The following is a 26,623-nucleotide window of genomic DNA, read 5'->3' on the forward strand; positions in this document are numbered from 1 at the left end:
CTTCGCCTCGGTCCCGCCCTGGCCCCCAACCCAGGTTCTCACCTTCCCGCGATTCAGCGCGAGGTGGCCCAGGCCGAGTAGGCCTAGCCAGCGCACGGTGGGCTCGGGGTCGCACTGCCAAGTGCGGAGTCGCTCCAGGATGACCTCCTCCCGCAGGAGTTGTGCGGTGGGCCGGCTCTGCAACAACTAAGCGATGGACACGGGGTTAGCACGCTCTCGGTCCCCGTGCAGGCTGTGCCGCTGGAGATCAAGTCCACGGCCACCCTTCACCGCCCATCCAGGAAGCAGGCTCACCCCGGTGAAGAAGGCCATAGCTGTGAGGCGCTGCGGGTCATCCTCGCTGCGCAGCCGGGGCAACAAGTCTGCGAAGAGACCTCGCAGGTGGTGGTCCGCATGCGCCACCATAGCACTGGGGTGGGGTGGAAATGGGAGCTCTCGGCTTGGCGACCTTACCCCTGGAGAAGCCCCATCCGACCACCACCGTCATGCCCCTGCTTCTTCCTCCGCCACCCTGCCCAGCAATGAGCCTCATCCTGGCCCTTTCTTACCTGGCCAGCAACAGGACGCCCTCCAGGTGGGTGTGGGCTCCCACCAGCCTCCTCCAGCCTCCTGCCTGCTCCATGCACGTGACCACCATGCGGCTGCCATCGCCTGTGAGCAGGGCCTTCAAGGTCTCCACAGTGCAGCTGGAGGTAGGGGCAGAGGTGAGTGGGCAGTGAGGGCCGAGAGAGCACTGAGTGGTGCCCACTTACCCCAGTGTTGCCTCTCACCTGGCGTGGCTATGAGGTGGTCCTCGGTGGGACAAGACCCAAATCTTGGGAGTGTCTGGGGAGCAGGGGCTGCAAGCCAGCTTGTGCAGCTGCGTAACCAGGGCGAGCAGCAGGTGTGGGTAGAAGCCCCGCGTGGCTCCCACGCATCCCGAAACAGCCAGCATCTCCCCAAGAGCACGTGTGGCCTGCCGGGCAAGCAGCCCACTCAGGCCTGGGACCTTCCAGGAACCAATTGGGCACCAGAGGGACAGGTGTGTCACAGAAAGGACCAGGACAAAAAACCTCGAACATGTGCAGGACATTCCAGAGGCTCATGACTCAGGCATGAACTTGCTGCCCATCCCCCCTGCCCTGCCTCTCCACTCTCCCACTTCCAGCTCCTGCCCAGGTGGCTTAACTCTCTTGCCCCTCTCTGACTAGATCAACCCCCCTAGCATGACTGGCTGGAGCCACCTACCGCCAGCGCCTCTGACTGGGGCTCCTTCACACGCTTCAGCGCCCACAGCAGTTGCACCAGCACCTGCCCGTTTACCCGTTGGTTGCGGCTTAGGCTACGCCAGAGGTCAGCTGCTGCCCTAAGCACAGAGGGATGAGTCTGGCATAAGACAAGGGCTGAGGGCAAAAAGAGGCTGCAGGGCGTCCCCAGGCCAAGTGGAGGCAGCTAGTAGGACTCCAGCATGGGGAGAGGCAGGTAAACCACTACCCCCACTCTTCCCACCCCTCCAAATCCCAGAGAAACAAAATAAGAGGCAACTATGCAGACCACAACACAGCCGGTCAGCGAGGTCAGCTGCTGGATCTGACCTGCTCAGAGCACTTTCAAGTCAGTGACAGCGAAACAAGTCTGGCATTATAATAAATCACTGTAGAGAATAAAACCAAAGATAACGTCTGGGGTAAATTAGCCAAATTGCCAGGGGTGTCTGGGCCCAGAAGCCACCCAGCTTGCTCCCCTGTTACAGAGCTTAACCCTAGGTTGGTCCCCAGGGCGACAACCCAGAGATAGAAGATAAGCCCCAAGACAGGAACCCAGCATCCAAGATCCCCAGGCAGAAAGGGTGAGGAGATTTTTCAGAATTAAAGGTGGGAGGGTAATGGATTCAGGGAAGGAGAAGAAGGAAGTTCTGCCTCTTTATGGCCTCCTGTCCCAGGGCCAGACTCCATTGCCAAGCAGGAAGGGGAAGGAAGCTGCTTGGAGGCCGCTGGGCCGCAGCACCTGGTAGGGTGGGGCGGTTTACCCGTCCGGAGGCAGTGAGCGCGGTAGCAGTGCACACACCACGTCCCGCGCGTGCTCCAGGGCCAGTGCACTCAGCACCCTCAGAGCCGCCCGCCGGGGCCTCCCTTCGGCCAGGCTGGGCACCTGTGCCAGCAGCCCACGCACCAGAGCATACACCTAGTGTGGAGGGAGCAGACGTCAGCCATCAGGCCTCCTTGATCTACGTACTTTTCACTCTCACCAGCACCCCACTCCCATCTAGCAGGAGCAGCCTGAAGCAAGCATGTACTTCAAGCTAAATGCTTCAATCCGCAACCCCCACCCCCACTTGGAGGGGAACCCGGCAAGGGTCTCCAGGGTAGGAAGCAGGAGGGGGCTAACCTGGTCCTCCAATCGCTCCCCCCGGGCTTCCAGGGCTGAAGATAGGGTGAGCGCTGTTGCCTGGGTCCCTGCAAAGCCAGCCTCTTCGAGGCAGGCAGCTGTGTACAATGCGAGATCGGCGAGGGCCCCCTCCTCCCAGGAACTCTGGGGGGCCTAGGGCAGGGGGTGAATAGGATGTGTGGAGTTCCCAAGTCTAGCTCTCTTCCCTGTCCCCCAGCCCTTCCCACCCCTTCCCAGCTTCCCACAAAATCTCATGACCCTCTATTGCTTCCCAGCCTGTTTCACCTTGACCTTACCCCAGATCCAGTACCCCTCTGTCTAACATCTATGTGAGCTCAAAGATGAGCTGTGAGCCCCCCAGACCCATCCCCCCAGCATCCCTTTCCTCATCACTCACCTGGTGGGGTCCCTCAGGATCTGGCCTCAGAGCACTGTTCAGGGAGCACGGCTCTCTGCCAGCTGTGGAGGCAGTGGCCCCACTTCTAGGCTCAGCCTCAAAGCAGGTGGTGGATGCCTGGGCCTGTGGTTCAGCCTCAGGTTTAAGTTCCTGGGGCTCTGACTGAGGGTCCTTGGAAGGGGGTCCTGGGGACTGCCCCTGGCTGACCCGGATCCCCTCAGCCAGAGCTGTCAGGGTTAAAGCCCCCACGGGGGCCCCTCGGGCTCGGCCCCACACTCCCCCAGCCATGGCTGCCTCAGCCTGCAGCACCCGCCACTGCTTCTCCTGGGAAGTCGTGCCTAGGCCTGACCTAGAAGCAGTTCCCGGGCGGGACCACGGGCGGGCCCATGGATGGGTGTGGTGGCGCGTGCGTTGAGTGTGAGCATGTGTTGAGGGCACTGCTGTGGGCCTGTGAAGGAATCTTCTGCCCAGGCTGCAGGAGGCAAGTGCCCAGCTTGGAGTTTGAGTGTCCATGATCTGGCTCTACCCCCCACCGCCCAGGACTTGGGAAAGGGTCGTGATTCCCAGGAGATGGCGGATCCACAAAGAAAAGGGGAGAAGGGCCCTTACCCCTGCCTACCATCCCCTCCTGGCCAGGGGTCCAGGGCAGTTGTGGACAGCCCTGAAGAGGTCCCAGCAGGGTCTAGAAGTTTGGGCCCAGCCCTGAGCTGAGGTCTGATTCAGCCTTAAAAGAGGTAGTCAGGTCCCCACTAGGTCTGGGCCAGCCCTCTGGCCTCATCAGACATCCTGAAATGGCCATGATTGGGTGATCTGTCTCCATCTCTGAGCTTGAGGCAGCCCAGGGGGATAAGGAGGGGAGGGAGGAGCAAATGAGGCTAGAGGAGCTGCTGCCTCTAGAGAGCACTTGCAGGTGCCCACTATTGCTCAGTGGGCCCTTCTGGATCATGGCCAGTCTGAGGTGGTACCACCCACCCTGGCTGAGCCCCTAGGAGTGCACTGGTGCCCTGTGTGAGTCTGGGGCATGTTTGTTCTGCCTAGTGTGTGTATGAATTTGTATTTCTTTCCTAGCTCATGCTTCCCAGGGCTGGCCGGATCGGGCCTCTGCCCCAAATCCCCACCCTCCACCTTCATCCAACCACACAGTGGGCAATGACTAGCTCTGAGCCCAGTGAAGCCAGATGAGCTGGTCTGGTGGAATACCTGGGCAGGCGGAAGTGTTCCTGGAAGCACTCCAGATGATTACCATTCCCTCCCACACCCTTGCCCATCTGTGCCACCTCAGGCTGTCCAGACAAAAGAGGTCCAGGCCTCCTAACCTCCACTTCATGCCAAACCCAGAACCTATCACCTGAGTAGTTCCCTTGGAGTCCATGTTGCCAAAGCTGGTGGAGCCCTTAGATCATTAACTTGCCTGCACAGGGGCAGGGCCAGCCCAGCGCACAGCCAAGGGAGCTGTGGCTGACCCAGGACCTGCTGGCCTGGTGTCTGGAGCTGAGTCACCTCCTGGGGCCTCAATTCCTTCCCCACCCTTCCTTCCCCTTCCCAGGGCTGCTGTGTCAGGAGCTGAGGCCCCAGGGCCTAGCTGGCCTGTGACAGATGCCGGGGTTGTGTGAGGCTGGCAACCACAGAGAATACCTGGGCTCTGTGCTTAGAAAACTTGAGATGTCCTTACTGACCCTGAGCCTGGGTGAAGTGCCTCTGCAGGCATGGGAGCCCAGAGCTGTGCCTGGACCCTCTATTTGGCACCCCGTCCCCACCCCATGCCCCATTGCCAGCCTGCCTCTACCCAGAAAACATCTTGTGCAGCAACTCCCCCAAGTTCAAGGTGGACACCAAAGTCCTCCTTCTACCTGAGGTCTTGCCTGCTCCAGTGTCAGATCTGGCTCCTAACAGCCCAGCCCCAAGCTGGTGATACTCATGATAACTTTCAGGCCTCAGCTCAGGACTCCCCCCATGCCCCCTGCTGGGTCTGGCCTGTGCTTCCCAGCAGGAAACTTCACTCTGATTCCTGACTCCAGTCTAGCCCCTGAAGCCCTGGGGAGGGGGTGGGGGAAGTGAGCAGTGGGGTGGGTGAACAAATGACACATGACAAGCTAAGACAGAAAGCAAGTGACTCGTGTTGTTTCTAAGCAGCCCCCACCACTGGGATTCTCACGGGAGTCCTTCTACATGAAAACTGTCCACCAGAGCGTGCAACTTCTCAGACAGTGCCACCTACAGGGAACAGAGGAGGGGGCTGGTGGGCTGGACAGTGGTGAGGGAAGGGAAACCCAGGGCAGGCTGACAGGCTGGGCCTCCCACCTACCTGGTACCGTGCAGGGCTCTGCAGTCGCCTGTGCTCAGGGCTGAGGCGGCTCAGAGACAGCTGGGCCAAGGCTCTGGACTCTGCCAGAGATGGAAGCGGCTCACATAGCTGCAGGGAAGAGGGAAGGAGGGAGAAGCTCAAGAGGCTGGCTTGGGGTCACGGCTCAGTTGGGGTTGGAGATGTGGGTGAGGGGTGGGTGACCTGTCCCTGCTGGATGCAGAGTTGAAGCAGTGGCTCCACGTGGGCTGGCCTCACAGTACAGGGCTCCTGGGCCCCTCGAGGCCAAACCCTCAGCTCCTGCCCAGCCTGTGGTGGTAGCTCTTCTGCTAACTGCAGCAAGTCCATCAGTAGAGACCCTGTGTGGGTGGAAAACAAGAATAAGATAGGAGAGCCCTGGGGCCTTGGAGGGGCAGAGGGGTGTGGGGGGCTCACCATCAGAGCCTAGGAGCCGGAAGGCCACCTTGTTCCCTGGCAAAGTCTGCTTCTCGGGGTCCTCAGTCAGCTTCATTCGTGGTTGGCCACCCACGGACACCAGCTGCAGGGAGAGGTTGTCAAGATGGCTGGGCCTTATCCTCCATTACCCATGATCCCCCAAACCTTCCCCCACCTGGGCCCCAGACACTGTCCCTACCTTATAGACACAGCCCAGGGAAGGCTGTTGGGGGCAGGTGACCACACTGGTGCCAATGCCAATGACGTTCACCTCACTGCCCTGGGGATGGGGAGTGGAGAGGAGGTAGCAGTGAGTCCAGCCAGGACCTGCATGGACCTGAGAGCCTCCTGGCCACCCTCTGCCTGCCATCCCACCTCCTGGGATAGCCGAGTCAGCTCCTTCTCATCAACGTTGTTGCTGACCGCGATAGGGACTGACTCCAGCCAGGGCACCTGGAATCTGTGATGTGGGTGGACGAAGGAATTGGGGACAGCACCCGAAATGTTCCTGATTCATTCTGGTCTCCCTTCCTCCCCCAGTCAGGCACACCTACTTTTCACCCTTTGCTTAGGAACTCCTGTGTAGCCCCACACTTCGCCTTCCTGCCAGGGCCTGCAATATCACCCTTGAAACTAGACTAGAGTCCGTGACGTGGTCGAGGACCACTGTCTTTCCCTGCTGCATTCCCACATCGGGCTCCCTAGAGGTCTGCCATCAGGCACACCCCCTCCCTGGGGGAACTCACTGGGCTGCAATGGTTCGGAAGACCCCTCGGATCTCCTGGGCCTGCTGAAGCAGGTCACCACTGTCCAGCCTCACACCCACTGCCCGGTAGCCCAGCTCCCCTAGAGCCAGTGCCACTGCCAGGAAATTGGGGAGACCGCTCCTGCAGGAATGGACATGGAGGTCAGGGAGATGCTGCTGCCCTGCGAAGCCCATCCCTGGAATGCCTGGGGCTCACCTCCGAACATTGTAGGAGTCCAGCAGGCCCTGGAAGGCCTGGGGAAAGGCCAGAGCATAGGCCACAAAAGCTGTTCGCTCGCCCGGGTGTGGCTCTTGCACCCCAAGTCCCAGGATGGCACACACACGCTCCAGCCACATCTTTGTGTTAGCAGTCAGGTCCACCCCAGGACCCTCACCAGAAGCTGGAGCCAACATCTGTGGAGTGGGGTGGGTGAAGAATAGGGGCCTGGAATGCAGGGTGATGTCTGGGAGTGGCTGAGGTCACCCTGGGTTGAGGGCAAAGCATGGCGCTGCCAGTGTGCACAGCAGGGCCTGGCCCATCCCTCCCGAGGACAAGGGCTGGCCTAGGCATCTGCCTTCTGGAGTACAGTGGGGTTGAGAAGAGGTACTGACCGGGTCAGGGGGCACCTCACTGCCTGTAAAGGAAGTGACGAAAGAGTGGGCCAGGGTCCCGGCCACCGGCACGCCCCGAAGCTGCCCAGCAAGCACGTTGCTACTGCTGTCGAAGCCTGGGGAGGGAGTCAGGCGGGATTGGGGACTGAGGAACTTCCGGTGGCGCGCGCACCTAAGGAGGGGGGTCGCCTCCTTCCCAGGCCTTGCCTCTACCCCTAGACCCTCACCGCCCAGGTAGCTGTAGGTGGAGGCTGTGAGGCCCCCGTCTGGCCCCTGCGCGCGCCGCAGCCCCATCTCCAGAAGCCGCTTCTCCGGCCCTGCGATCAGGCGAAGCCTGGCTGCGTTGGTGGCGACAAGGCTGGGGGAGCCAGAGGACCCAGGGTGAGGGTCATGAAATCACCCAAGTGGGCGGAGCTACCTGAGGCCTGGAGTTCCTCCCCCAGAACTCCATCCTCATCCACCTCCACCTCTCCTTGAGACCCTCACAGTGGGAGCGGGGAGGCAGCCTTTCAGGGAAGTCCAGCGCGCCACTCATGGAGCTCCGCCTCCTTCAGGGTCTCCCCCAACGGAGCTCCGCCCCCTAGGGGACCGTTCCTAAGTCCGCACTCCCTCCTTGGAACCCCCGCCCCACCTGGCATAGCCAACCAGGCAGAGGAGCGGCGTTTCCAGCAGCTGCACCACCAGGAGCGGCCCCGACACCTGCAGCAGTGGCACCTGAGGGGACAGCTGTCAGCTCTGCGCGGCCCTCCAGGCCCCACGCGGGTCGTCCCCTCCGTCCCGCTCACCCGGTACTCACGCCTGGGAAAGCGAGGGAGCCCTCAGGCAGGGCTCGCACTGTCACCTCGGAGCAGTCGAGGGTCCGAAGGTGCTTAAAGAACGCGGGGTCCGTGTCGGGGGGCAGCACTGAGGCCAGAAACTGTACGTCTGGGGGCAAGACAGGAACTGCGCTGGCGCAAGCGCGGGACCGGGGTGGAGGGGCGTTGGGGGAGTAACTCGTCGGGGAAGGTGGAGATCTTGCTGGGGTCGTAGGGATCTCGTCAGGCGGAGTGTGGGGCTACCTGCGTCCCGCAGACGGAAGGCTCGCAGGAAGCGCACGCAATCGCGCAAGCCGGCGGCCAAGGTGAAGGCGCTGCCGAATGGGCAGCGGCGGAAGAAGAGCTCGAAGTCAGCAACGTCTCGCGCCCGGCCCGCGCGCCAGTAGCCCAGCGCCATGGTTGCTTGGTAGAAGTCGGTGAGCAGCGGCCGCGCCGCCGCGAGCCCCTCGGGGTCCTGCTCTGCCGCCATCGCGCTCCAGACTCCGGGACTCTGGTCAGCCCCGCCCCAGCCCGCGTGACACGCCCGGTCCTATGGCTGCGTTCCTGGGACGCTGCCCTGTGGGAGATTGTCGAGCGCTAAGGGCGTGGAACGAACTCCCGACCCAGGAGGGTGGGACACTTGTGGAGCGACCGCCTCTCCAGGCAAAGGAAAGGGCATGACAAGTCTGTTGGTAATCAAGGGGAGCAGTGGCAGCTGGACCCAAGATGGGGAGGGGGGACGTCATCCTAGCTCCTCTGGCGTCTCCAACACCACCCCAGGGCCCACGACTTCTTTTGAGCATGGCCCAGTTATGGTCACTGGGCCAACTGGGGAGGTCCTCCTAGTCACCTATGTCTCCACCCCATGGCCAGGCAACAAGGTGCGCCTCAGGCCTTGCCAGAGGGTGGAAAGAGTAGAGGACAGACCCAGTCAGACTTTACCCTGAAGACAACAGCTCACCCCTGCCAGCCTCTGCCCGAGGCCTAGGGAGGGCAGGACATAAGCTATACCTAGTTGGAGCTTGCAGCACCTGAACTGGGACACGGGAACACAGATGGGGTCTCCACTATGTCGTTCAGGAAAGAGCATGGCACTCATGAAAAGGGCAAGGAGCTGCATGCCCACTTTCATCTACCACCAGACTTTCTAGGCTATGAAGCCCCAACAAATGTTCCAGGGTGATAGCTTGCACTCCAAGCCCCACTTAAAATTCTCTAAATCTTTGAGGGCATTCAGGGTCCACCACCCAAATAATCCACTTCCCTGTGCCTACTATCTCTGTGGACACCAGCTGATAAGTAACCACACCCTACACCGTTTCACCCAATACAGATACTGGCTATCTTGCCTGCCATGCTGGCCTACAGTTCAGAGAAGGGCCCACCAATGACAAGCACTGACCACACAAGGTTGCCGGGACAGGGGGGAGACAGGACACAGGGGTACAACTCCATAGAGCATAGGTGGCCATATTCTGGCCACTCCGGAACATCATGTGAATGGGCACAGACTCTGGAGCAGAGGTGGCAGGCAGTGCCCCCTCAAGACTGAAGAGAGGGGGAAGGGCTGGGGCAGCAGGCCCTCCAGAGCCATGGAGAAGAGTTCAGATGTCTCTAGAGATGTTGGGAAGTATGAAGGATTCCAAACAGTTCAAACCTGAGGGGTGTGTGTGTGGGGGGGGCGTGGGGTGAGCACATGAACATGGTCACAGTAGAGGCCTCTCTTCTGGGGACAGTTCCAGGCTTACACTTTTGCTCCCATGGGCACAGCACCACCGACAGGAGGCAGAAAGTAGAAAGACAGTGATCTCTCTTCAGCTGAGCTAAAAGATTATTTCTGGCTTAAACAGCTTGAACTTGACTTGCCACTTGCAATGGAAGGCATGAAGACTGAGAGTCAGAGCCGCAGGAGGGAATGGCCAAGAGACAGAGGTAAGCCAGGGATGAGGTCACACAGCAGCAAAAGGCCACAAAGATACCAAGGAGGGTGGCAGCAGCCCAAGGTCACTGTGCAGGATCATCAGGGTAGTGACAGGGGACTGGGAAGGTGATACAGGCCAAGTCTGAGGCCTGGGGCCTAACAGAGTACTGCCCACTAAATGACCAGGACAGGAGCCAGGCGGCCAGAGATTCAGTCTTTAATCATGGCTAGGCCTTACACACACACTTGCACACATGTGATTTCAGATCTTGTTGAAAGCTGCGATGTCGACACTTTGCACCTGAGGAGAGGTAGAGGGCTATCGTTACAAGGTTGTTTCCTAAGGCCCACCTGCTCCTATTCCGTGCCTGTTCAGGAACTTCCTCCATAGTGGGGTTTACTCAGGAACTTGCCCACTGAGATGGGGCAGAGAGGTACAGGGTATGGGCCAAGGTCCCCCAGTCTACTCCCTTTTTCCCTCCCTCCCTCCCTCACGTAACACCCAGTTCACTCACATGCTCCTCAAACTTGGTGATCTCCTCTTCCAGCAAGTCCGTTCCCACCTTGTCGTCCTCCACTACACATTGGATCTGCAGCTTGCGGATGCCATAGCCTACAGGTACCAGTTTCGAACCCCCCCAGACCAGCCCATCCAACTGGATGGAGCGCACACAGGCCTCCAACTGGGCCATATCCGTCTCATCATCCCACTATAGGAAAAAGGGGGAGGAAAGGCTGGGGTCAGCCACCCATCCCCCAAAGGCTCCAGAACATCAGGGAAGAACCCTGCCTAGCCCCTCCCTCAGTCCACTGTGCATACACAACTTTTTCCTTAGAGTCCTCAGAAAACAATCCAAATTCACACGTGCCCTGTCTCTGAATTTCTGTTCTTGTCTCAAGATTTCTGAACCTGGCTTTAAAATCTCTCTAGGACCCAGGAGGGCAGGGGGAGGATAAGAGACAGCCGGCTGGATGGGCCACAAGGCGGCTCTCTGGCAGCTAAGGGACTGGCTGGCCCACTCACAGGCTTGACATCCAGCAGGATGGAGGACTTGGCCACCAGCGCAGGCTTCTTGGCCTTCTTTTCTGCATACTGCCGCAGCCGCTCTTCCCGCAGCCGAGCTGCCTCCTTGTCTTCCTCCTCATTGTCGCTGCCAAACAGGTCGATGTCATCATCCTCATCATCCTCTGCCGGTGTGGCTGCCTTCTTGGTCGGAGGTTCCACTTGGCGCATGGGAGACACATGCTGCCACAGAGGAGGGTAAGGGAAGCTGAGACCCCCTCAGCCAAGGCCCAGAGCAGCCTGGGCTGGCTGCCTCCAGCCTTCCTCCTCACTTGACCTAAAGGGGGCAGCCCCTGTGTACCTGGCTGTGGTTCCTCAAATGCAGGGCCCGGGAAAGACAAGAAATGCCTCTACCCTGTCCTAGAAAATTAGCTGGGGCATCACTATAAACTCTCATGGGGGCCTCAAGTAAACTAGGATCTCAGTCGCTAGCCCTCCCTGCTGCTGCCAGGGCCACCCTACAGAGGAGAGGTGGAAGCCAGCAGGGCCACATGCTTCCCTGCAGAGTCAGGTGTGGAGTTCCTGGATCTATGGAGGATGCTCACCTGAGTCTGTGGGGCTGTGGCCCGGTGGGTAGGTGAACTCTTCTCAAGTAAGCTCAGCCGGGCCTCCAGTTTAGAGAGGGCCTGCTGCAGGTCCTGCACCACTGTGGGGGAAAGGGGAACACTAGTCAGATGGCAGGGACTGGAGACGGGTCCCTCCCCTGTCAGGCCTTGGGGCCTCACCGCCTCGCAGGCTCTGATTCTCCACTTCCAGGCTGGCAATCCGGACGATGAGCTCGCTGTGGTCTCCGCTGGGCCCGCCAGAGGCCCCAGGGCCCGAGCTCTGCAAGGCAGGGGGAGTTTAGGGCTCAGTGCCCCAGCCTGCTCCTAAGGTCCCCTTGTTCAGTCACTCAGAAGCAGAGCCCCAATGCTGTGCAGGAGTCACTGGGTCTACCTGCCATGCCTGAGACTATTGGAACTCACAGGAGGAAACACCTAGGCAGGAGAGCAGGCTTTTCCTGCTGACCTTTGACAGGGTGGCCACTACAGACCACAGCAAAACTCTGTCAAGCAGAATGCACAGGGCCCAGGGCACCCCAAGCTGGGCCATGGCTGTGGTTGCTTGGGGGATCCTGTTGAGCAGCCAGGCTCAGAAGCAGCGTGGGAAGCAGAAAAAGGACTTATAGTCCCAGGGGCAGTCTGGCTCAGGGCTTACAGGGACTAGGCAGCACTACCTTGAGCTGAAAATGGGAGAGGAGAGCAGCTGAGGGCCTGGCGGGAACAGGAGAAAGGAGCATGCTGTGTAGGCAGCAGCCAGCCCCATGCTTCGCCTTCCCCAAGCCTTGCACCTGCTGTCTCATTCACCAAGTCAGCCTCTGAAGGCGCTAAGTGAAAGTGCCAAGGGCCTCAAGCCCACCTCATAGTTGGCCATAGTTCAGCCTGATTGATACCTCCTGGCCCTGAACATCAAACAGTCCTTAGTGAGAGAAGATAAATGTGTGCTGTTTTAAGTCACGCAATTGTGACAATTTGTTATAGCAATATCAAGGAGAAATGAGCACAGATCTTGACCCCTGGAAGTGAGGTGCTGCTGGAATGCTGACTTTGGAATTGGGCAATGGGTGAGGTTGGAAAACTTTGAGGAGCATGACGAAAAATTCCTAGATTGCCTCGAACAGACTGTTGGCAGAAATCCAGATGTTAAGGCTCCTGCTAATGATTACTCAGAGGGAGGTAAGCAGCATAGTAAACAGATCACCTTAGAGAGCAACCTAAATTGTCATGAACATACTGTCGGTGGAAGTAGAAATGTTAAAGGTATTGCTGATGAGGGCTCAGATGGGAACAAGCAGCATGTACATTACTGGCAAATAGAGGACGTGAAGACAGCAACAGGTTGGCTGAATAGTGCCTTGCAGTGTGTGGAAAGTGAGACTTCTAAGTTGATAAAAAATACCTTCTTTATTAAGAACTTATTAACAAATTCTTTTGAGTTGGGGGTCTCACTCTTGCCTAGGTTGGAATATAGTGGTATGATCATGGTTTATGAGATCCTTCTTCCTCAGCATCCTAAGTAGCTGGGACTACAGACAAGCACCACCATGTCCAGTTGATTTTTTGTAGAGGCTGGTCTCAAACTCCTGGGCTCAAGCAATCTCACCTTGGATTCCCAAAGTGCTGGAATTATAGCCATGAGCTATCAAGCCCAGCCTCCCTTTGATCTTTAGCTGAGGGGATTTCCATGGAAGGTGCAGCCTAATTTCTTCTTGTTGTATATAGTAAAATGGGAGAGAAAAAAGAGGAAGAAAAGGAACCAGGACTTAATGGTTTGGGAAATTCTTAAGCCATTCCAGATTGTAAAATGAGGCAACTCTCTGTCTAGAAAGCATGTGCTGGAGAGAAAGCCAAGGTGCTTTTTTGTTAGTGCGTGGGAAGGATCAAAAGTTTAGGGTATTTGAATGGTTCCCCAGAGATCAAGTGTGTGGTTCATGGATCCCCTCAGCCATTTCAACAGAAGCCAGGAATAGAGATATTATCTAATATAGATGGACAGATGGAGAAGTCTCTTGTCTAATGCTCTGGATCCCTGAGACATATAAAAGAGATCCACAAAGTTCTTGAGAACTTTATGCTAGCAGAAATACTGCCACCTTGGACCAAAGGGTAGAGATTGGATGAAATCAAAGGCTGCAGACATCCAAAATCCTATAGGCAGGAAAGCTGATAAAATCTCTCAGCTGCAAACAGAGGCTATCTTCCATAAAAAATGACCCCAGGGCAGGACCTTGAGCTACACAGGTCTTTGCACCTCAGTTTACCTGGCTGGATTTTGAAACTGCCTGGGACTATCCTTATTCCTCTTTCTCCCATTTTGGATGGGAATGCCTGTGACTTTTACTTTATGCCTGCCCCACAATTATATTTTAGAACCTGATACTTTGTTTTCCAGTTTCACTGGTCTACAACTGAAGAGAAATTTTGTTTAAGGATGCGCCATACCACAACCCCCCATGCCTGATTCAGACGAGATTCTGGACTTAAGTGGATGCTGTAAGGACTGACACACATGAAGATGCTGGAACAAATGCATTTAACAGGAGATGGATGAGAATCTCTGGATGCTCATGTCCCAACCCTAGAACCTGTGAATTCCTTATCTTACGAGGAAAAAAAAAAAAAGCAAAGATGATTAAATTTAAGATTTTGAGATGGGGAGAATATCCTGGACCTAGGATCCTGGATGGCCCACAGCAATGACAGGAATCCTTGTAAGGGACAGAGGGAGGAAGGAGGGTGAGAGGAAACGTATAGACAGCAGCAGAGACTGAGAGTGATGAGACTGCCTGCTGGGGGCCACGAGCCAAGCAGTGTGGGTGACCTCTAGCATCTGGAAAAGGCAAGGAAATGGACTCTCTTCTGGAGCTTCCAAAAGGAACATAAATCTACTGACACTTGGATTTTAGTCCCATGAAACACATTTTGAACTTCTGTCCTCAAAGACTCTAAAACGATAAATATGTATTAAGCAGGAAATTGGGGTGATCCATTATACCAGCCAACCCTCAAGGCCAAGACACCTTACCCCCTTGGTCTCATGATGAGAGCAAGGTCTACCCCTTTGGGGGCAGCAGGCCTGCCAACTCCTGAGGACATGACTTCCCCAGTCAGTCCCAGGCAGGCCATGGCACAAAGCCGGGCATAGCCATAGCCCTCTACTCCTGATCTTGGTCTGGGGCCCAGAGGCCTAACAGGGATGCAGGGCCCCTCTCTGGGTCTCAAATTCAAGATGCTGCTTGTTCTATATCTGAACTCCATGTACCCTGTGAAACAACCACCCCTCTCCCTGGAGAGGAAAAGAGGGAACAGAGGAAGGCCCAGCAGACATACATGTTCCTTCAGCAGGAAGCAAGCAGGAAGGAACAGGCCTCCAAAGCATGTGCCCACAGTGTGCACCCTGCAGAAAGACATGACTCAGGTCAGCCTCAGTCCACAGCTGGCACTGCAGCTTGTTGGTCAGGGTGATCACCAACAAGGTAAGAGAGGCATGGACAGGATGTGAAGAGTAAGAACATTTTCCATGGTAATCTGGCCCTGGAGACCACAAGGCCACATGTCCCACAAGAATACAGCACAGCACATTTAAGCCTAAATTTGCTCCAAAGGGCCAAAATAATCAGCACCATTGGGGGAAAAAAATCAGACATGCTATATGGCCGAGCATGAGCCCGCGGGTATGTGGGGCCGCGGGTACTCACTCCGGCCAGGGATTTCTGGATGTTCTCTCTGGCTCTCGCAATGTCGCGAAGGATCACGCTGGCGCCGTTCTCCTGCAGACAGTGCAGAAAGAACCAGTCTTTTTCTTATTGTCTAAAAAAATTTTAATTTAAAAACAAACCAAAAAAACCCCAAGAACCCACATACAGAGAGAGCAAGAAAGTACTATGCAGAATGAAAGCTCAAGGGGGCAGTGAAAAGTGACAACAGGCCACAATGACAGGCCCGGTGTACACGGTCTGATGGGAATACTTGTGGAGGCTTGGCCTGTACAGGTGGCTGTCTGCTGGTCCCAGCCACCTGGGGGATGGCAGGAGGACTGTGAGCCAAGGGCAGATGCAGCACCAGAGGAGCCAGCCAAGCAAGGCCACCCTTCCCAAGACCCCACTCCCAGCACCCTGCGCAGAGCCACTTGGCTCCAATGGGCCTCTTCCTTCCTGGTGCCACCAGAGGCTGTCCTCCTGGCCCAGCTACACCCTCCTTCATGCCTCATACACTAGTGTTGGGCAGCAGAGCCACCTAGTGGTCTCAAGTGGCTCACCTGGTGGCAGGAGCCAGCCACAGGCCCATTCATCTGCTCATAGTACTTCCTTTCTGCATCGTCATATTTGAACTTGTCGAACCAGATCTTCTCATGCACCAGGAAGTTTGTAGCCATTTTCCTGCTGGGAGGGAGAAGAAAGGCTAAGTCAGCATGACTGGGAGGAGAGAGCCCAGCTTCATCCCTCCCCACAGAGAGCAACTTGGAACAGCCCAGAAGCAACAGGGTGAGCTGTGGCACCCCACCCCAGCCCAGCCCCAGGTGCCTGCTGACAAAGGCTCCAGGCCCCAGGAAAGAACACATGTGGTTCTCAGCAAAATGACACCAAACTCCCAACCCCACAAACAGCACAATCTTCCTTCAGTGCTCTGGTGGGGTCCTAAGGCCTACCCTCCAGACCTGTGGCTCTCAAAGTGTGGTCCAAGAACCTGTGGAAGTCCCTGTTCAGTCATAAATGCTGGGTTTATATCAAACAACAGCTTGAGTCTAGAAGCACATGAGGACCCAGCTGCTTCCAACTAAGCCAGACACCAGAGATTTGCAAAGACATCAAACAAGGCCACTCTGCTTACTGAAATATTTTGTTGTGGGAAATGTATTTCTCATAAAAACATGTTAACATGTAACAAGCTTATTATCATCATCATCATCAGTGTGAGTCAGAGTCTCATTCTGTTGCCCAGGTTGGAGTGCAGCGGCACAATCACAGCTCACTGTAATCTTGACCTCCTGGGCTCAGGAGATCCCGGACTACAGGCATGCACCACCACACCCAACTCAATTTTTTTTTTTTAAGAGGCGAAGTCTTGCTATATTGCCCAGGCTAGTTTCAAACTCCTGGGCTCAAGCGATCCTCCTACCTTGGCCTCCCAAAGTGCTGGGATTACAGGTGCAAGCCACCACCCCCGGCCACTTATTATTTTTAAACAAGTAAATATTTCTAGCATTTCTTGTTTTTTTTTTTTTTTTTTTTTGAGTTGGAGTCTCACTCTGTCACCCAGACTGGAATGCAATGGCCGCTCTCGGCCACCGCAGCCTTGACCTGCTGGGCTCCGGCGATCCTTCCACCTCAGCCTTCCGAGTAGCTGGAACTATAGGTGTGTGCTACCACGCCCGGCTGATTTTTTGATTTATTGTAGAGATGAAATCTTGTCAAGTTGCCCAGGCGGGTCTCGAACCCGCGGGCTCAGGCAATCCACTCACCTCAGCCTCCCAACGTGCTGGGATTATAGGCTGAGCCACCGAGCCCGGCCTTTTTTTTTCTTCTTAAGTTATAGTCTTACTCTGCTGGGCTCAGGCAATCCTTCCGTCTCAGCCTTTCAAGTAGCTGGAACTGCAGCTTATGCCACCAAGCCCAGCTAATTTTTTGATTTGTTGTTGAGATGAGGTCTCACCAAGTTGCCCAGGCTGTTCTCGAACACATGGGCTCAGGCAATCCTCTCACCTTGGCCTCCAAAAGCGCTTGCGTTATAGGCGTGAGCCACCGTGCCCAGCCCATTTCTCTATTTAATTACTAATGTGGTAAAAATCAATAGATGTAGTGAAAGCTGTTTGGAATGCTGAGACCAAAAAGTTTGAGAACTGCTGCTTTACACTAGGGACTATGGCCCATGGATCAAATCTAGCCCACTTGTTTCCACAAATCACATCTTACTGGCATACACACCCAGCAGACAGAGAAATTGGGTAGACAGATGTGTGGCAGAGCCCAGACCACTCCCTCTCTCTTTACAGAGTTTGCTGGCCCCTTCTGGACTGGCCAAGTCTCTCCTGCTGTCCCACTAAGTGTGACATAAATGACCTGATCCTACTCTGCTGCCAATCTCTGAACTAAGGACCCCAGGCCATTGCTGGACCATCCCAAGTGTCCTCTCAGCAAGAAAAGGGTTGAAGCCTGTTACTCTCCTCTACTCCCTCACCCAGGATGCTCTCTTGGTCAAGAAGGGCTGGGTCAGCATGAACACTGGGGCAGGTGGGGGAGCAAGTAGCACTCCCCCATGGGGTCCCACCTTCACCCCCACACAGCCTATCTTGTTAAACCAGCAAATCAAGTCCAAGATTGGTACCACTGGAGGTCCAAGTACCTGCCTTTGGCTGGGATGCTCCTCCCTGACCCAGCTCATCCTACCTCCTAGGAGCCCTCCCCTGCCCCAAGCAGGTAACCATGGCCTAGTCATGTTCACGTGGTGAGCACTTTCGTATCCCGTCTTCTGCATCCAGTCCTCCTGCCTATCCACCTGGGCCCAGCTGGCAGGGGGGAGCCACCTTCCATGGGTAGGCACTGGTCTCACCAGCTTTTTCCCAGGGTGTTGCCTCCAGAGACCACTTGGGCTGCCCTCACCCATCCTGAAACAAGTCTCCCTCACCCAGTGGGAGTTCAGACAAAGCGGGCATCCCTCGGTTGTAGGCTGCCTGAATGGCCACACGCTCGTGTATCTGAGGTACCACCCGCCAGAGGTAGTTATGGATCACAAGGGAATCTGGGGGTGGGCTGGAGGGGCAGGCAGGGCCTGACTCCTACATCTCATGCCCAGGGGAGCACAGGAGCCAGAAAACCAGTTTCAATACTTCCCACCTGGCCTGTGGGCAACCTCATCTTCTCAGCCCTGGTGTGGGACAGCCAAAGGGAGTTTGGGAAGTTGCCCAGTCAAAAGGGGAATGCTGCACAGGACAGAGATTCTGCCCTGTGCCAATCCCCTGCTTGCCCCCACCCTGACAGTCCAGAACTCTGTAGGCCCTAAGGGGTGACCATGGAAGCCACACTGCCCCAAGGACACAACACTACCCTTGCTAAACTTGCTCCTGCATTCAATTTAGCCAGGTCCAGAGATCTTAGGATGAGACCCCACCCAAGGCAGGGAAGGAGAACAAAAGGATCCCCAGACTGGCACAGCTGTCCCTGTGCCTGCAGCCTAGGCCAGGCTGGGCACCCGCCCAGCATGTTTTTCCTACTTGGGTCTCAGGCTGGACATTGCTGGTCCAGACCGGGGACTGGGTCGGTGAGACAGGGAAGCAGCTTCAAGGCGCCAGGCCACACGCAGGGCCTCAGCAGCGTGGTGGCGGCACTCAGCACTGTCGTAGGTGGGCTTGCTGAGCCAGGGGGCCTCCGCGTCCTTATGTAGGAAGTACCAGTAGGGTAAGGCAGAGGGTGCCTCCCCATCAGCTCGCCGTGGCCCAGCCCGCTTGCTCCCTATGGCGTTGCGGCCCCGTCGGTCTCTGCGGCCCCGCCGGGCACCCTCAGCTTGGCTGGCTCGCTCCTGTAGGCGCACCTTCCCAGGAGGATGGCCATCAAATAGGGCCTCATAGAAGCCCCTTTCAGCTGCATCATACTGGGGCTTCTCCAGCCATACCTCCCGAACCAGTGCCTGCAGGCTGCCCATTGGGGGCTGGCCATTGGCTGGCGGGCTGGGCTGGCGGGCCAAGGTCAAGTCGGTGGGGGTCACCTGCTGGCCTGTGCCAGGAGCTCCCTGCCTGTGGCTTTCCTCTGCAGCCAGCAACAAGGCCTGAGACCACTCAACGAAAGCCCGCTCAGCCTGGTCAAAGGCAGATTTGTTGACCCAGATCCCCCAGGTCACATGGTGGCAGGCCACCTGGCTTCCATGGGTGCAGGGACCCCGAGGGGCCAAGGCAGGTGGCTGGACTGCCTGGGCGGCTGCATCTGCCAACCTCTGACGGTAAGAGCTCTCTGCTTGGTCAAAAAGTGATTTGTCCAGCCATACGTGGTCTGCTGACAGGCCCAAGAGAGCCAGGTCAGCCTGGCCAAGCCAGCTCTTAGGGGAGCGCTTCCTCTTCTTTTGCAGGGGTTTCTTGCTGTCACAGCTCTTCCTGGGATCACTCCTGCTGCTGGTATCAGGGGCCTCTGCCTCATCAGTGTCCTCAGTGTCTTCCTGATCAGGACCGTTCAAGGCTGGCATGTCAGCCAGGAGCTGCTGGGCAGAGGCGGCGGCTTGCGTGGCCTCATGCTCGTAGAACCGCCGCTCAGCTTCCTCATATTTGTGCTTGTCCTCCCAAACGGTCTCCAGGACACAAGAGGCCTTGCCGCTCCTCATCTTCCAGGCGCAGCGTTAAAAAGCAAGCACAAGAAGGCAGTTGCAACACAGCGGAACAACCCGCGGCGACAGCGCACCAGGCACCCTGCCTCCCCCCACACCCTCATTCCTGGGGAGATGACTATTGCGGATGCTTCCCAATGGGGGTTCCATGAGATGGCATTTCAAGGACTCGAAAATCAAATCCATGTGGGATCTCCTATATTTTAATTGCAAAACTTGTCTTTACTAATGTGACATGCCCTACGGCTCTCCAAAAGGGGTTGAGTGATACCATTCCAAGCCTCTTTGGCCACAGAAACCTTTTCTTACACAAACTCCAAGTTGCCAGATAAAAATATAAAGTGCTCAGTCTTTAATATGAACAACAAATAGTTTTTTAGTGTTAGTATGACCTATGAAATATTTGAGACATACTTACACTAGAAAATGATCCATTGTTTACCTGAAACTAGGTTTAACTGGACTTCCTGTGTTTTTTGTATAAGCTAAGTCCAGCTACCTCCTTGAGGAGACTAGTGCTTCCACTGTAGAGAAAGGCCTCTGTGGCTGCCCTGAGGATGGGTGGCCTCACCATGGTGTGGGTTGCCTGCACCCACCATGGCCACAATGCCACCTCATCTGGAGCTGGATGCCTTTCCAGCATACCTGCAGAAAGTCTTAGAAGAGGGGAACTCTCTCTGTGGACCTGGCTGTTCTCTCCAGGTAGGGGGTCAGGCAGCACCCCCGAAGGATCACATCAACAAAGAGACAGGGAGGAGGTCTGGCATAAAAGAGGAGCCAAGGGCCTTGGGCAGCAGACACAACTCCAGGTCCATCAGTCTGGTGTTGCTGCCTCCCAACTGAGAAGCTGTCTGCCCACACCTTTGGGTTCACCTAAATTAAAGGGGTGTCAAGGGGCTCTTGCAGTTCCAGATGTTGGGGTCCCCACCCCTAAGTTTTGGTGCCATGTGGTGTGAGAGGGACCATGATGGGACAGTGTGAAGCAGGTTGTGGGATTCTACCGTCTCCTTGCTACTATAGCCAGCAGACAAGGAGTTCACTCGGCCTGCTCACTAGACATGGTACTTTCTCAAGTTCTGTGTGACCTCAGGTACCTGCTGCCCCTGTCTAAAATTAAGGGCTGCTGAGTCTGAAGTGTGCACCAGGAGCCATGCAGGAAATGGCTTTGCCCCTGCTGTGCCCAGATCTTGCTGGGGGAACAGGGGATGTCCACATATGGTATTATGGAAAGGGAAGCCCTAGAGACTATGCCAGCCCAGAATGCCGAGGAGACATCCTGCTCAGGAAGAATAGGCAGGGTCTGGACCACTGCAGCTTCTGGGCCCAGAAAGCCAGGGGGAGAGTTCGCTCTTGGGATGTAGGTAAGTGTCCCTGCACTCACACTCAGCTAGCTTGGCCTAGGTGGTGGCTGTGACTGCCACAGGATTTCTTCCCAGCCAAACCCAATTCTGGGCTCTGTTCCCCAAAGCAGAAGCACCAGGGCCTAGCCAACACCTAGAAGCTAACTTGAGTGGGGCTGTGCAACTGTCCCTCACAAACACCTCCACTGTCCTACTGCTTCTGCAGGTTTGTTTGGTGAAGCCTAAGGGAAGGCAGACCCACCAGGTCCCAGGGCATCCAGCTGTGACTGGGCCGGCTATCTGGTCTGCATCCAGAGGGAGACAGGCAGCCTTTGGTCTGGACAGCAAACCCTGCACACCACTGGCTTCAGGGTCCACGGCCCTCTCCTAACATCCACCCCTGATAAAACCAAAGCCTGACTCCAATGCCCTCAGTGGGATGTTTAGCCATCTAAACCCTACACAGGCAGAAAACTTTAGGAAAGGTCTCCCCCATTATATTTTTAAGTGGAGTGCTAAGTTCTTTAAGGACATGCTGCCAGAATCCCATTAATCCCAGCAGGGAGTTCTATCGGGACCAGCAGGGAGCCAGGGACAGGAGCCAGGGCAGAAAGCTCCATGCACTGCCCCCTCACTCCTCCTCCCCAGGTTAGAGCAGCACTTACCAAGGCTAGGTAGACAGATAGAGGCAGGGGTCAGGAGTGGGGGGTGGGACAGGGAGCCCAAGAGGCAGGGCATTGTGACATCACCCACTGTCAAGGAAGGGCAGTAGGGCCAGTCTGGGGCAGGTCCACCTGACAAAGCTTACCTGCCCCCCAACCTCCTCAGCAGGGGGAAGCTGCTTGGCTCTCACAGAGCAGCACAGGTCTGGGCTTACCCCAGTCCCTACAGCAGCACCCACTAAGCTGCCCCCAGTGCCAATGCCCTGCCAGATCTTATTGACCTAAGTGACCCCAGACCAGACTCCCAATGGAGAAGAACTGCAGCTCAGGGTGTAGAAGCCACTTCTAAGACTACTGAAAAGGGACAGGGCCATTGAGACTTGATGCTGCCACCACTTCTCTACAGGGACTGTGCCATGCGCTGACCTGCCAGTCCCAGGCCAGAACCTGGCTGCTGCCCCACCCAGCAAACCGAACTCCTCTGTTTTACAGATGACACCATAGTCTAGTCCCGCCAGGTAGACTGGGTCCTCCACAAGTGGCACTGGGACTCCCTTGGGTGCAGCAATGGCTGGGGATAGGGATCTTCCCCAGATCAGCTGAAAGGAAACATGAGACACCAGGACAGATGGGTCGGTACTTACTTTTGCTTTGACCTCCTAGGACAGCATGAAGGAAAAGCAGCAAGGTTAGAGGCAGTCAGAAAGGCTAACCGTGTTCAGACACATCATCAAGGCAGCCCGAGCAGGCTGGAGGCCTTTTCAGAAGCTGCTTGTCGAAGCGGCGTAGAGGTGAGTTTGGTGGAGACAGAAGGCGAGTACCAGACAGACCAGCTACCACAATCGCAGGTGGCAGCCAGGTCCACACATACTCCAGGTAGTGCTGCTCCATCAGCCCTTGAAAGGGGTCTTGGGTTCCTGTCAGCTGGAGCCCAGGCAGGCCCTGGGGGACAAGCAGGGACCACTACTGAGCTACCCTCTCTCAACCTGGGACAAGGTAAGTCAGCACCCACAAGTGGCCCCTGGAGCTACTGAGGGGATTCCCCCAGCCCCTACCCCATGTGACTGACGGGCCCAGACTGCTGGAGAAGGCCTAGAAGATGACAAGGAACCTCCTATGGGGGAGAGTAAGCTCAGAGCCCACAATGGTACTTGGCCAATAGGCTGAGTGAAAACTCGGCAGAGGCTACCACTGTGACAATGCTGCTAACCAAGTGCCCCAGCATGAACCACAAAAGACACAAAGCCCTCCCAGACTTAATCTCCCTCATGTGCACAAAAAGGGTAGTCACACTTAGGCTAGAGACACTAGGTGTCCTGCCCCTAACCCCACAAGAGCCACTTTGCAAACCCAGCAAGTTCTGGGAAGGCCAACTGAACACAGGAGACAAGACCCAGCCACCAGCCCCTGCCCTAAGTGGGAATGGGCAAGAAGGACCAAAGCCCTGTCCTCAGGGCCCCTGCCCACCTCATATTGCAGCAGGAAGCAGGACAGGGAAGCACCAGACCCCCTGCAGGGGTCCGATGGAGACAAGGATACTAGGGAGGCAGCTGCCCCTTGGGAGCAGCAAGGGAGGGCCTAGGCAGGCTTCCTAGCAGGGAGGAAGCTCTCAGGAGACACCACAGTGAGCTGCACTGGGAACCTGGCGGTGAAGCCTGTCACTTAGGGAGGCTAGCCACAAATGGCTGGTTGAGGGCAGCAGAGAGCCTCCAGGGACAACCAGCACAGCCCCCCAGCACCTCTGAGCCCACCTCCACATTTCCCAGCTTCCCAGGTCTCTGAGCTTATATGCATGCCGGGAGTTCAATGCTTCCCTTGAGGATACACATATGCAAGCCTGTCACTTTCCAGTAAGAATAGCCTAGGAGCATGAAACAACACTTTTTCAACAACTTCATTCCTATAAATGGTTGGCCCTTTTCCCCCTGCAGTGTACCCAGGCAGTGGCAGGAACTTGCAGGAAAGAGAATGGAGCACAGGGAAGAAAGTTTCCACAGAAGCATTCTCAGAAACATCAGAGCAAAAACCAGGTGGGAAATGGCCTGAGTTCCACCTGTTCCTGGAAGAGGCCTGGACTCCAGGGTGCTGGGCCCACCACCAAGGCCAGCTCTCATCTGTTAGGCCCATCTCGATCCCACCCACTGAGCACCCACGCCTCCTTTAGCTGCCGAGGGTGCCATGGGGCTCAAGTTCTGGGAGGTCAACATGACTAATGACCTGTGGTACAGGTAGCCAATGTTGTGGCTGTGGCCCTGGTGCAGATGGTACCCAGCAGGACCCTCCAGGTGAACCCCTTGGCCTGCTGCAGTAAAGGCAGACAGGTGCTCCAAAGCATGTACAGGACAGGGCCTCCGTAAGCAGACAATATCTACCCTGCCGAGGGTGGGGGACAGTCCAAGTCAGGAGGGCAGGGCCCTGAGGAAAGGTGAGGACATGACCAGCAGAACTGTGCCCACCAAGGTACCTGGGCAAACAGAAATGATTTCTGGGAGGAAATGACTCCCAGGCTCTACCCTTCATAACACCTTCCATGCTCTGGACACTCCATCATAGCCACACACACAGGCAGGCTTCCAGATTGTCACCTTCCACAAGGAGTAGAGGTCAGGGAGGTGGGCAGGGGATAGGGCCTGCTGCCATACCCTCACTCCTGTAAGCAGCACCTCTTTCCAGGATCACCTGGTTGGCTTGGTCTGAGTCTGTGGACCAGCACTGCTCAAAAGGACTTTGTATCTTCACTGCCTCAGAGAGCAGTGAGGAGCAATTGAAATGTGGCTAGAATGCCCCAGAAAGTGGCTTTTCTAGTTAATCAGAACAGTCACACAGCAGGGCAGCCACACAAGACAGACCAGTATCAGAGTGATGCCTTTAGTCTTTTTTTTAGGAGTGAAAACTCCACGGCCCCAAATTCCCACTCAGCATTTTCCTGCCTCTGACTCCTGGATACTCTAGCCCCACTAACATTAGCCTATACTGTCACAGGGAAGGGGCCCTGCACACCTCAAGACCCAGAGGGCTGGTGCTGTAGATGTCCAAGCCACCACACCCTAGGCCCAGCCAGCCCCAACAGTATCCTTGCTTAAATGCCACCCCAAGTCAGTTCTGTTTTCTCCCCACCTGTGGTGCCCTGATCTGACCCCGCCAGCCCAGACCAGCCAAAGTACCTCCTGGTGACTCCAGTGCTGTGCATGCTTTCTTGTCCACCTGATAACATCCATGCCATACCTCACACATAGCTGGGGACAGAAATGTGATGTTTTACACACAGTGGGGGCAATTAAGGCTCTGAGTGCCTGTAGCTGCCCACAGCTGCTGAATCAGTGAGGAGAAGCTGAGGACCCATGGTATGCTCCTCTGCCAGTACTTATCATGTCTTGCTGCCACCAGCTTCCAGCATGCATAAGTCATCTTAAAATATCACCCAGGATGATGGCCCACAAATGCTTAATGGCGGCATTTCCTACCCCGAGCCCCCCCCAAAGTTGACCCAGAACATGGTACAACAGACATACCCCCTTTGTCCTCTGTCAAGCATGTTTGCCCACCCATGCGAAACCCTATAGCGTCACCCAGCACCTTAGGAGTGAAGCCCAGAGGGCCGGGACCTCCAGACAAGTAAGCATTCACTCGGCAACTGGCATATAACCCCAGAGCAGCACACAGGAGATACAGCCATCCCATACTTCAAGATAAAGAAACAGGCCCACACAAGCCTGGAAGGACAACTGCCCTCCTCTGAGGGCTCCCTCCTTTTGCTTTCAGGTGGATCCGGGACGATGGTGCCCTATGGGATTGACACAGGGCCCAGAAAGCACCATACAGAGGCAGGTCTAGAAGGCTGGGTGGGCCTAATGGTTTGTGAGCCAGGCATATGGCATTTTTCTCAGGGGACATTCAGGGGCTCCCTTCACACATGGCCTTTACCTTGTCCAGCATCCTACTGCACCTCCCCATCCTAGCGCAGGGCTGAGGAAATGGCCAATTTCATTTGAGCCAGCCTGCTTAAAGGCTCATGGGGTCCAGAGGATGGGGTGGTGAGAGCTGCAGAAGCCTCCTTAGGTAAGATGATGTGCCTGTGTCCCTCAGAGGTGAGTCACAGGCAGTGTCAATTTAAGAAGCACCCCTCTCATGCAGGGACCACTCCGGAGTTTAGCTACACAAATAGTTCTTTTGTTGCAGGTTGGCCCTTCATTCTGGAAACCTATCCTGATGTCCCACCCCCAAACCCTTTGCCTTTTCCCTGCCACTTACAACCTCTGAAAGCGCTCTTCTTAGGAACAGCATCGCCATCCCCTTCAGAGTGTGCCCACACCACCTTATCCAAATCAGAGCCCTAGTCCAAACCTCGAACCAATCAGCACAACACATCTTTTTTCTATCTCCAGAGGAGTTTCAAGAGACTGCGTCCGTGTCTACCCCTCTAGGTTCAGTAGATTCGTGTAGTAGGTGCTTAATAAACACGTGCTAGACGCACATATGGGCTACAGGCCCAGGAATTGCTGGGGCGGGTGTCGTTACCCACGGAGGCGGGAGCCAAAAGGGGCCTCAGGCCCCCACAGCCTGGCCGAGTGGCTTCCGAGATTTATGGTGTCCGGGCGGCCGCAAGGCGAGTCGCGGATTGGACCATCCCCTCGGGCTGCCGCGATGTCTACGGGCCCGAATACTTGGCCCTCGGTCACGTGGCCTCTGCCGCCTGGTACCTCTGAGCTAGCCCAGAAGCCGCACTTGGCCCACGACCCCTAAGCCTGCGCGCTGGAGTACTTGCGCGCCGGTCCCTAACGTTGCGAGCCGCCGGCGCAGCCGGGGCTGCCCGCCCTCCCGACCCCTCTGGCGTCTCTGGCGCGCTTGGCTCCTTCTGGCGGGACCCGCGGTACTCACACGCCAGCCAAGGACGCAGTGACCAAAGAGGAGAGATCAGCGGGCGCGAAACGCTTGAGGAAAGGGAGGACCACCTGGGTAGCGCACGGGAAATGAAGCACTGGGTTCTACCAAGGGCGGCGGGCTGGGGTCGCGGGGGGACACGGCCCTTGCACACGCCCCCGCCTCGCCGCCGGGATCCTCGGCGCTACGCGGCCGGTAACTTCAAAGGCAAAAGCCAGTCGGAGACGGCCACAGAGGTTGCTCTTCCCCGGAAGA

At 56.4% G+C, this 26,623-nt stretch overlaps 4 protein-coding genes across 14 annotated transcripts in view; 1 reads left to right on the forward strand and 3 right to left on the reverse strand.

Annotated features, from left to right (window-relative positions):
• MROH6 (maestro heat like repeat family member 6) overlaps positions 1-3,052 on the reverse strand; it is a 4,866-nt gene extending 1,814 nt beyond the window's left edge. The window contains exons 1-8 of the mRNA XM_021711677.1: positions 2,765-3,052; positions 2,368-2,520; positions 2,009-2,163; positions 1,228-1,345; positions 771-955; positions 549-686; positions 295-409; positions 43-186 (exon numbers count right to left, since the gene is read on the reverse strand). Coding sequence (XP_021567352.1) covers positions 43-186; positions 295-409; positions 549-686; positions 771-955; positions 1,228-1,345; positions 2,009-2,163; positions 2,368-2,520; positions 2,765-3,052 — 1,296 coding nt within the window. The remainder of the gene's footprint in view (positions 1-42; positions 187-294; positions 410-548; positions 687-770; positions 956-1,227; positions 1,346-2,008; positions 2,164-2,367; positions 2,521-2,764) is intronic.
• A 1,809-nt stretch (positions 3,053-4,861) lies between these two features.
• Positions 4,862-8,174, reverse strand: NAPRT (nicotinate phosphoribosyltransferase). Of its 2 annotated transcripts, none has more exons than XM_008056697.2 (13): positions 7,917-8,174; positions 7,655-7,782; positions 7,490-7,572; positions 7,086-7,216; positions 6,859-6,974; positions 6,464-6,660; positions 6,248-6,388; positions 5,877-5,961; positions 5,701-5,781; positions 5,502-5,604; positions 5,310-5,425; positions 5,070-5,177; positions 4,862-4,978 (listed from the first exon to the last, which is right to left on the reverse strand). In XM_008056697.2, the coding sequence occupies exons 1-13, from the start codon at positions 8,140-8,142 to the stop codon at positions 4,916-4,918; spliced, it is 1,578 nt and encodes a 525-aa protein (XP_008054888.1). In that variant the 5' UTR covers positions 8,143-8,174; the 3' UTR covers positions 4,862-4,915. The 2 variants fall into 2 exon arrangements, with proteins under 2 accessions (XP_008054888.1, XP_008054887.1); XM_008056696.2 differs by having other exon boundaries at positions 5,271-5,425.
• A 1,600-nt stretch (positions 8,175-9,774) lies between these two features.
• Positions 9,775-26,623, reverse strand: EEF1D (eukaryotic translation elongation factor 1 delta). Of its 10 annotated transcripts, XM_008056698.1 has the most exons (10): positions 26,366-26,425; positions 22,132-22,146; positions 18,386-19,482; positions 15,434-15,557; positions 14,874-14,945; positions 11,362-11,461; positions 11,182-11,282; positions 10,598-10,819; positions 10,089-10,283; positions 9,775-9,874 (listed from the first exon to the last, which is right to left on the reverse strand). In XM_008056698.1, the coding sequence occupies exons 3-10, from the start codon at positions 19,480-19,482 to the stop codon at positions 9,836-9,838; spliced, it is 1,950 nt and encodes a 649-aa protein (XP_008054889.1). In that variant the 5' UTR covers positions 22,132-22,146; positions 26,366-26,425; the 3' UTR covers positions 9,775-9,835. The 10 variants fall into 10 exon arrangements, with proteins under 10 accessions (XP_008054889.1, XP_008054890.1, XP_008054894.1 ...); XM_008056699.1 differs by lacking the exon at positions 14,874-14,945; XM_008056703.1 differs by lacking the exon at positions 18,386-19,482 and having other exon boundaries at positions 26,366-26,413.
• The window catches only part of TIGD5 (tigger transposable element derived 5), a 2,542-nt gene continuing 2,376 nt past the window's right edge, over positions 26,458-26,623 (forward strand). The window contains exon 1 of the mRNA XM_021711678.1: positions 26,458-26,604. Within this exon, the coding sequence (XP_021567353.1) occupies positions 26,458-26,604 (147 nt within the window). The remainder of the gene's footprint in view (positions 26,605-26,623) is intronic.

Source organism: Carlito syrichta, unplaced genomic scaffold (assembly GCF_000164805.1).
Source record: "Carlito syrichta isolate Samal-C Ts95f unplaced genomic scaffold, Tarsius_syrichta-2.0.1 Scaffold302450, whole genome shotgun sequence".
Classification (NCBI taxonomy): domain Eukaryota; kingdom Metazoa; phylum Chordata; class Mammalia; order Primates; family Tarsiidae; genus Carlito; species Carlito syrichta.

Bases quoted from the DNA above. Each gene is read 5' to 3' on its own strand.
- EEF1D (XM_008056698.1), bottom strand. From the start codon at position 19,482: ATGAGGAGCGGCAAGGCCTCTTGTGTCCTGGAGACCGTTTGGGAGGAC. The intron at 15,558-18,385 runs GTAGGAAAAACA...TCTCCCTCCCAG, and splicing joins ATGTCCAGCCTGAGACCCAA to CAGGAAAATGGCTACAAACT. The intron at 10,820-11,181 runs GTGAGCATCCTC...CCTCTGTGGCAG, and splicing joins CCACAGCCCCACAGACTCAG to CATGTGTCTCCCATGCGCCA.
- NAPRT (XM_008056696.2), bottom strand. From the start codon at position 8,142: ATGGCGGCAGAGCAGGACCCCGAGGGGCTCGCGGCGGCGCGGCCGCTG. The intron at 5,782-5,876 runs GTGGGATGGCAG...CCCCATCCCCAG, and splicing joins TGACTCGGCTATCCCAGGAG to GGCAGTGAGGTGAACGTCAT. The intron at 5,178-5,270 runs GTCACCCACCCC...TCTTCCCTGCAG, and splicing joins TCTGCATCCAGCAGGGACAG to CTATGTGAGCCGCTTCCATC.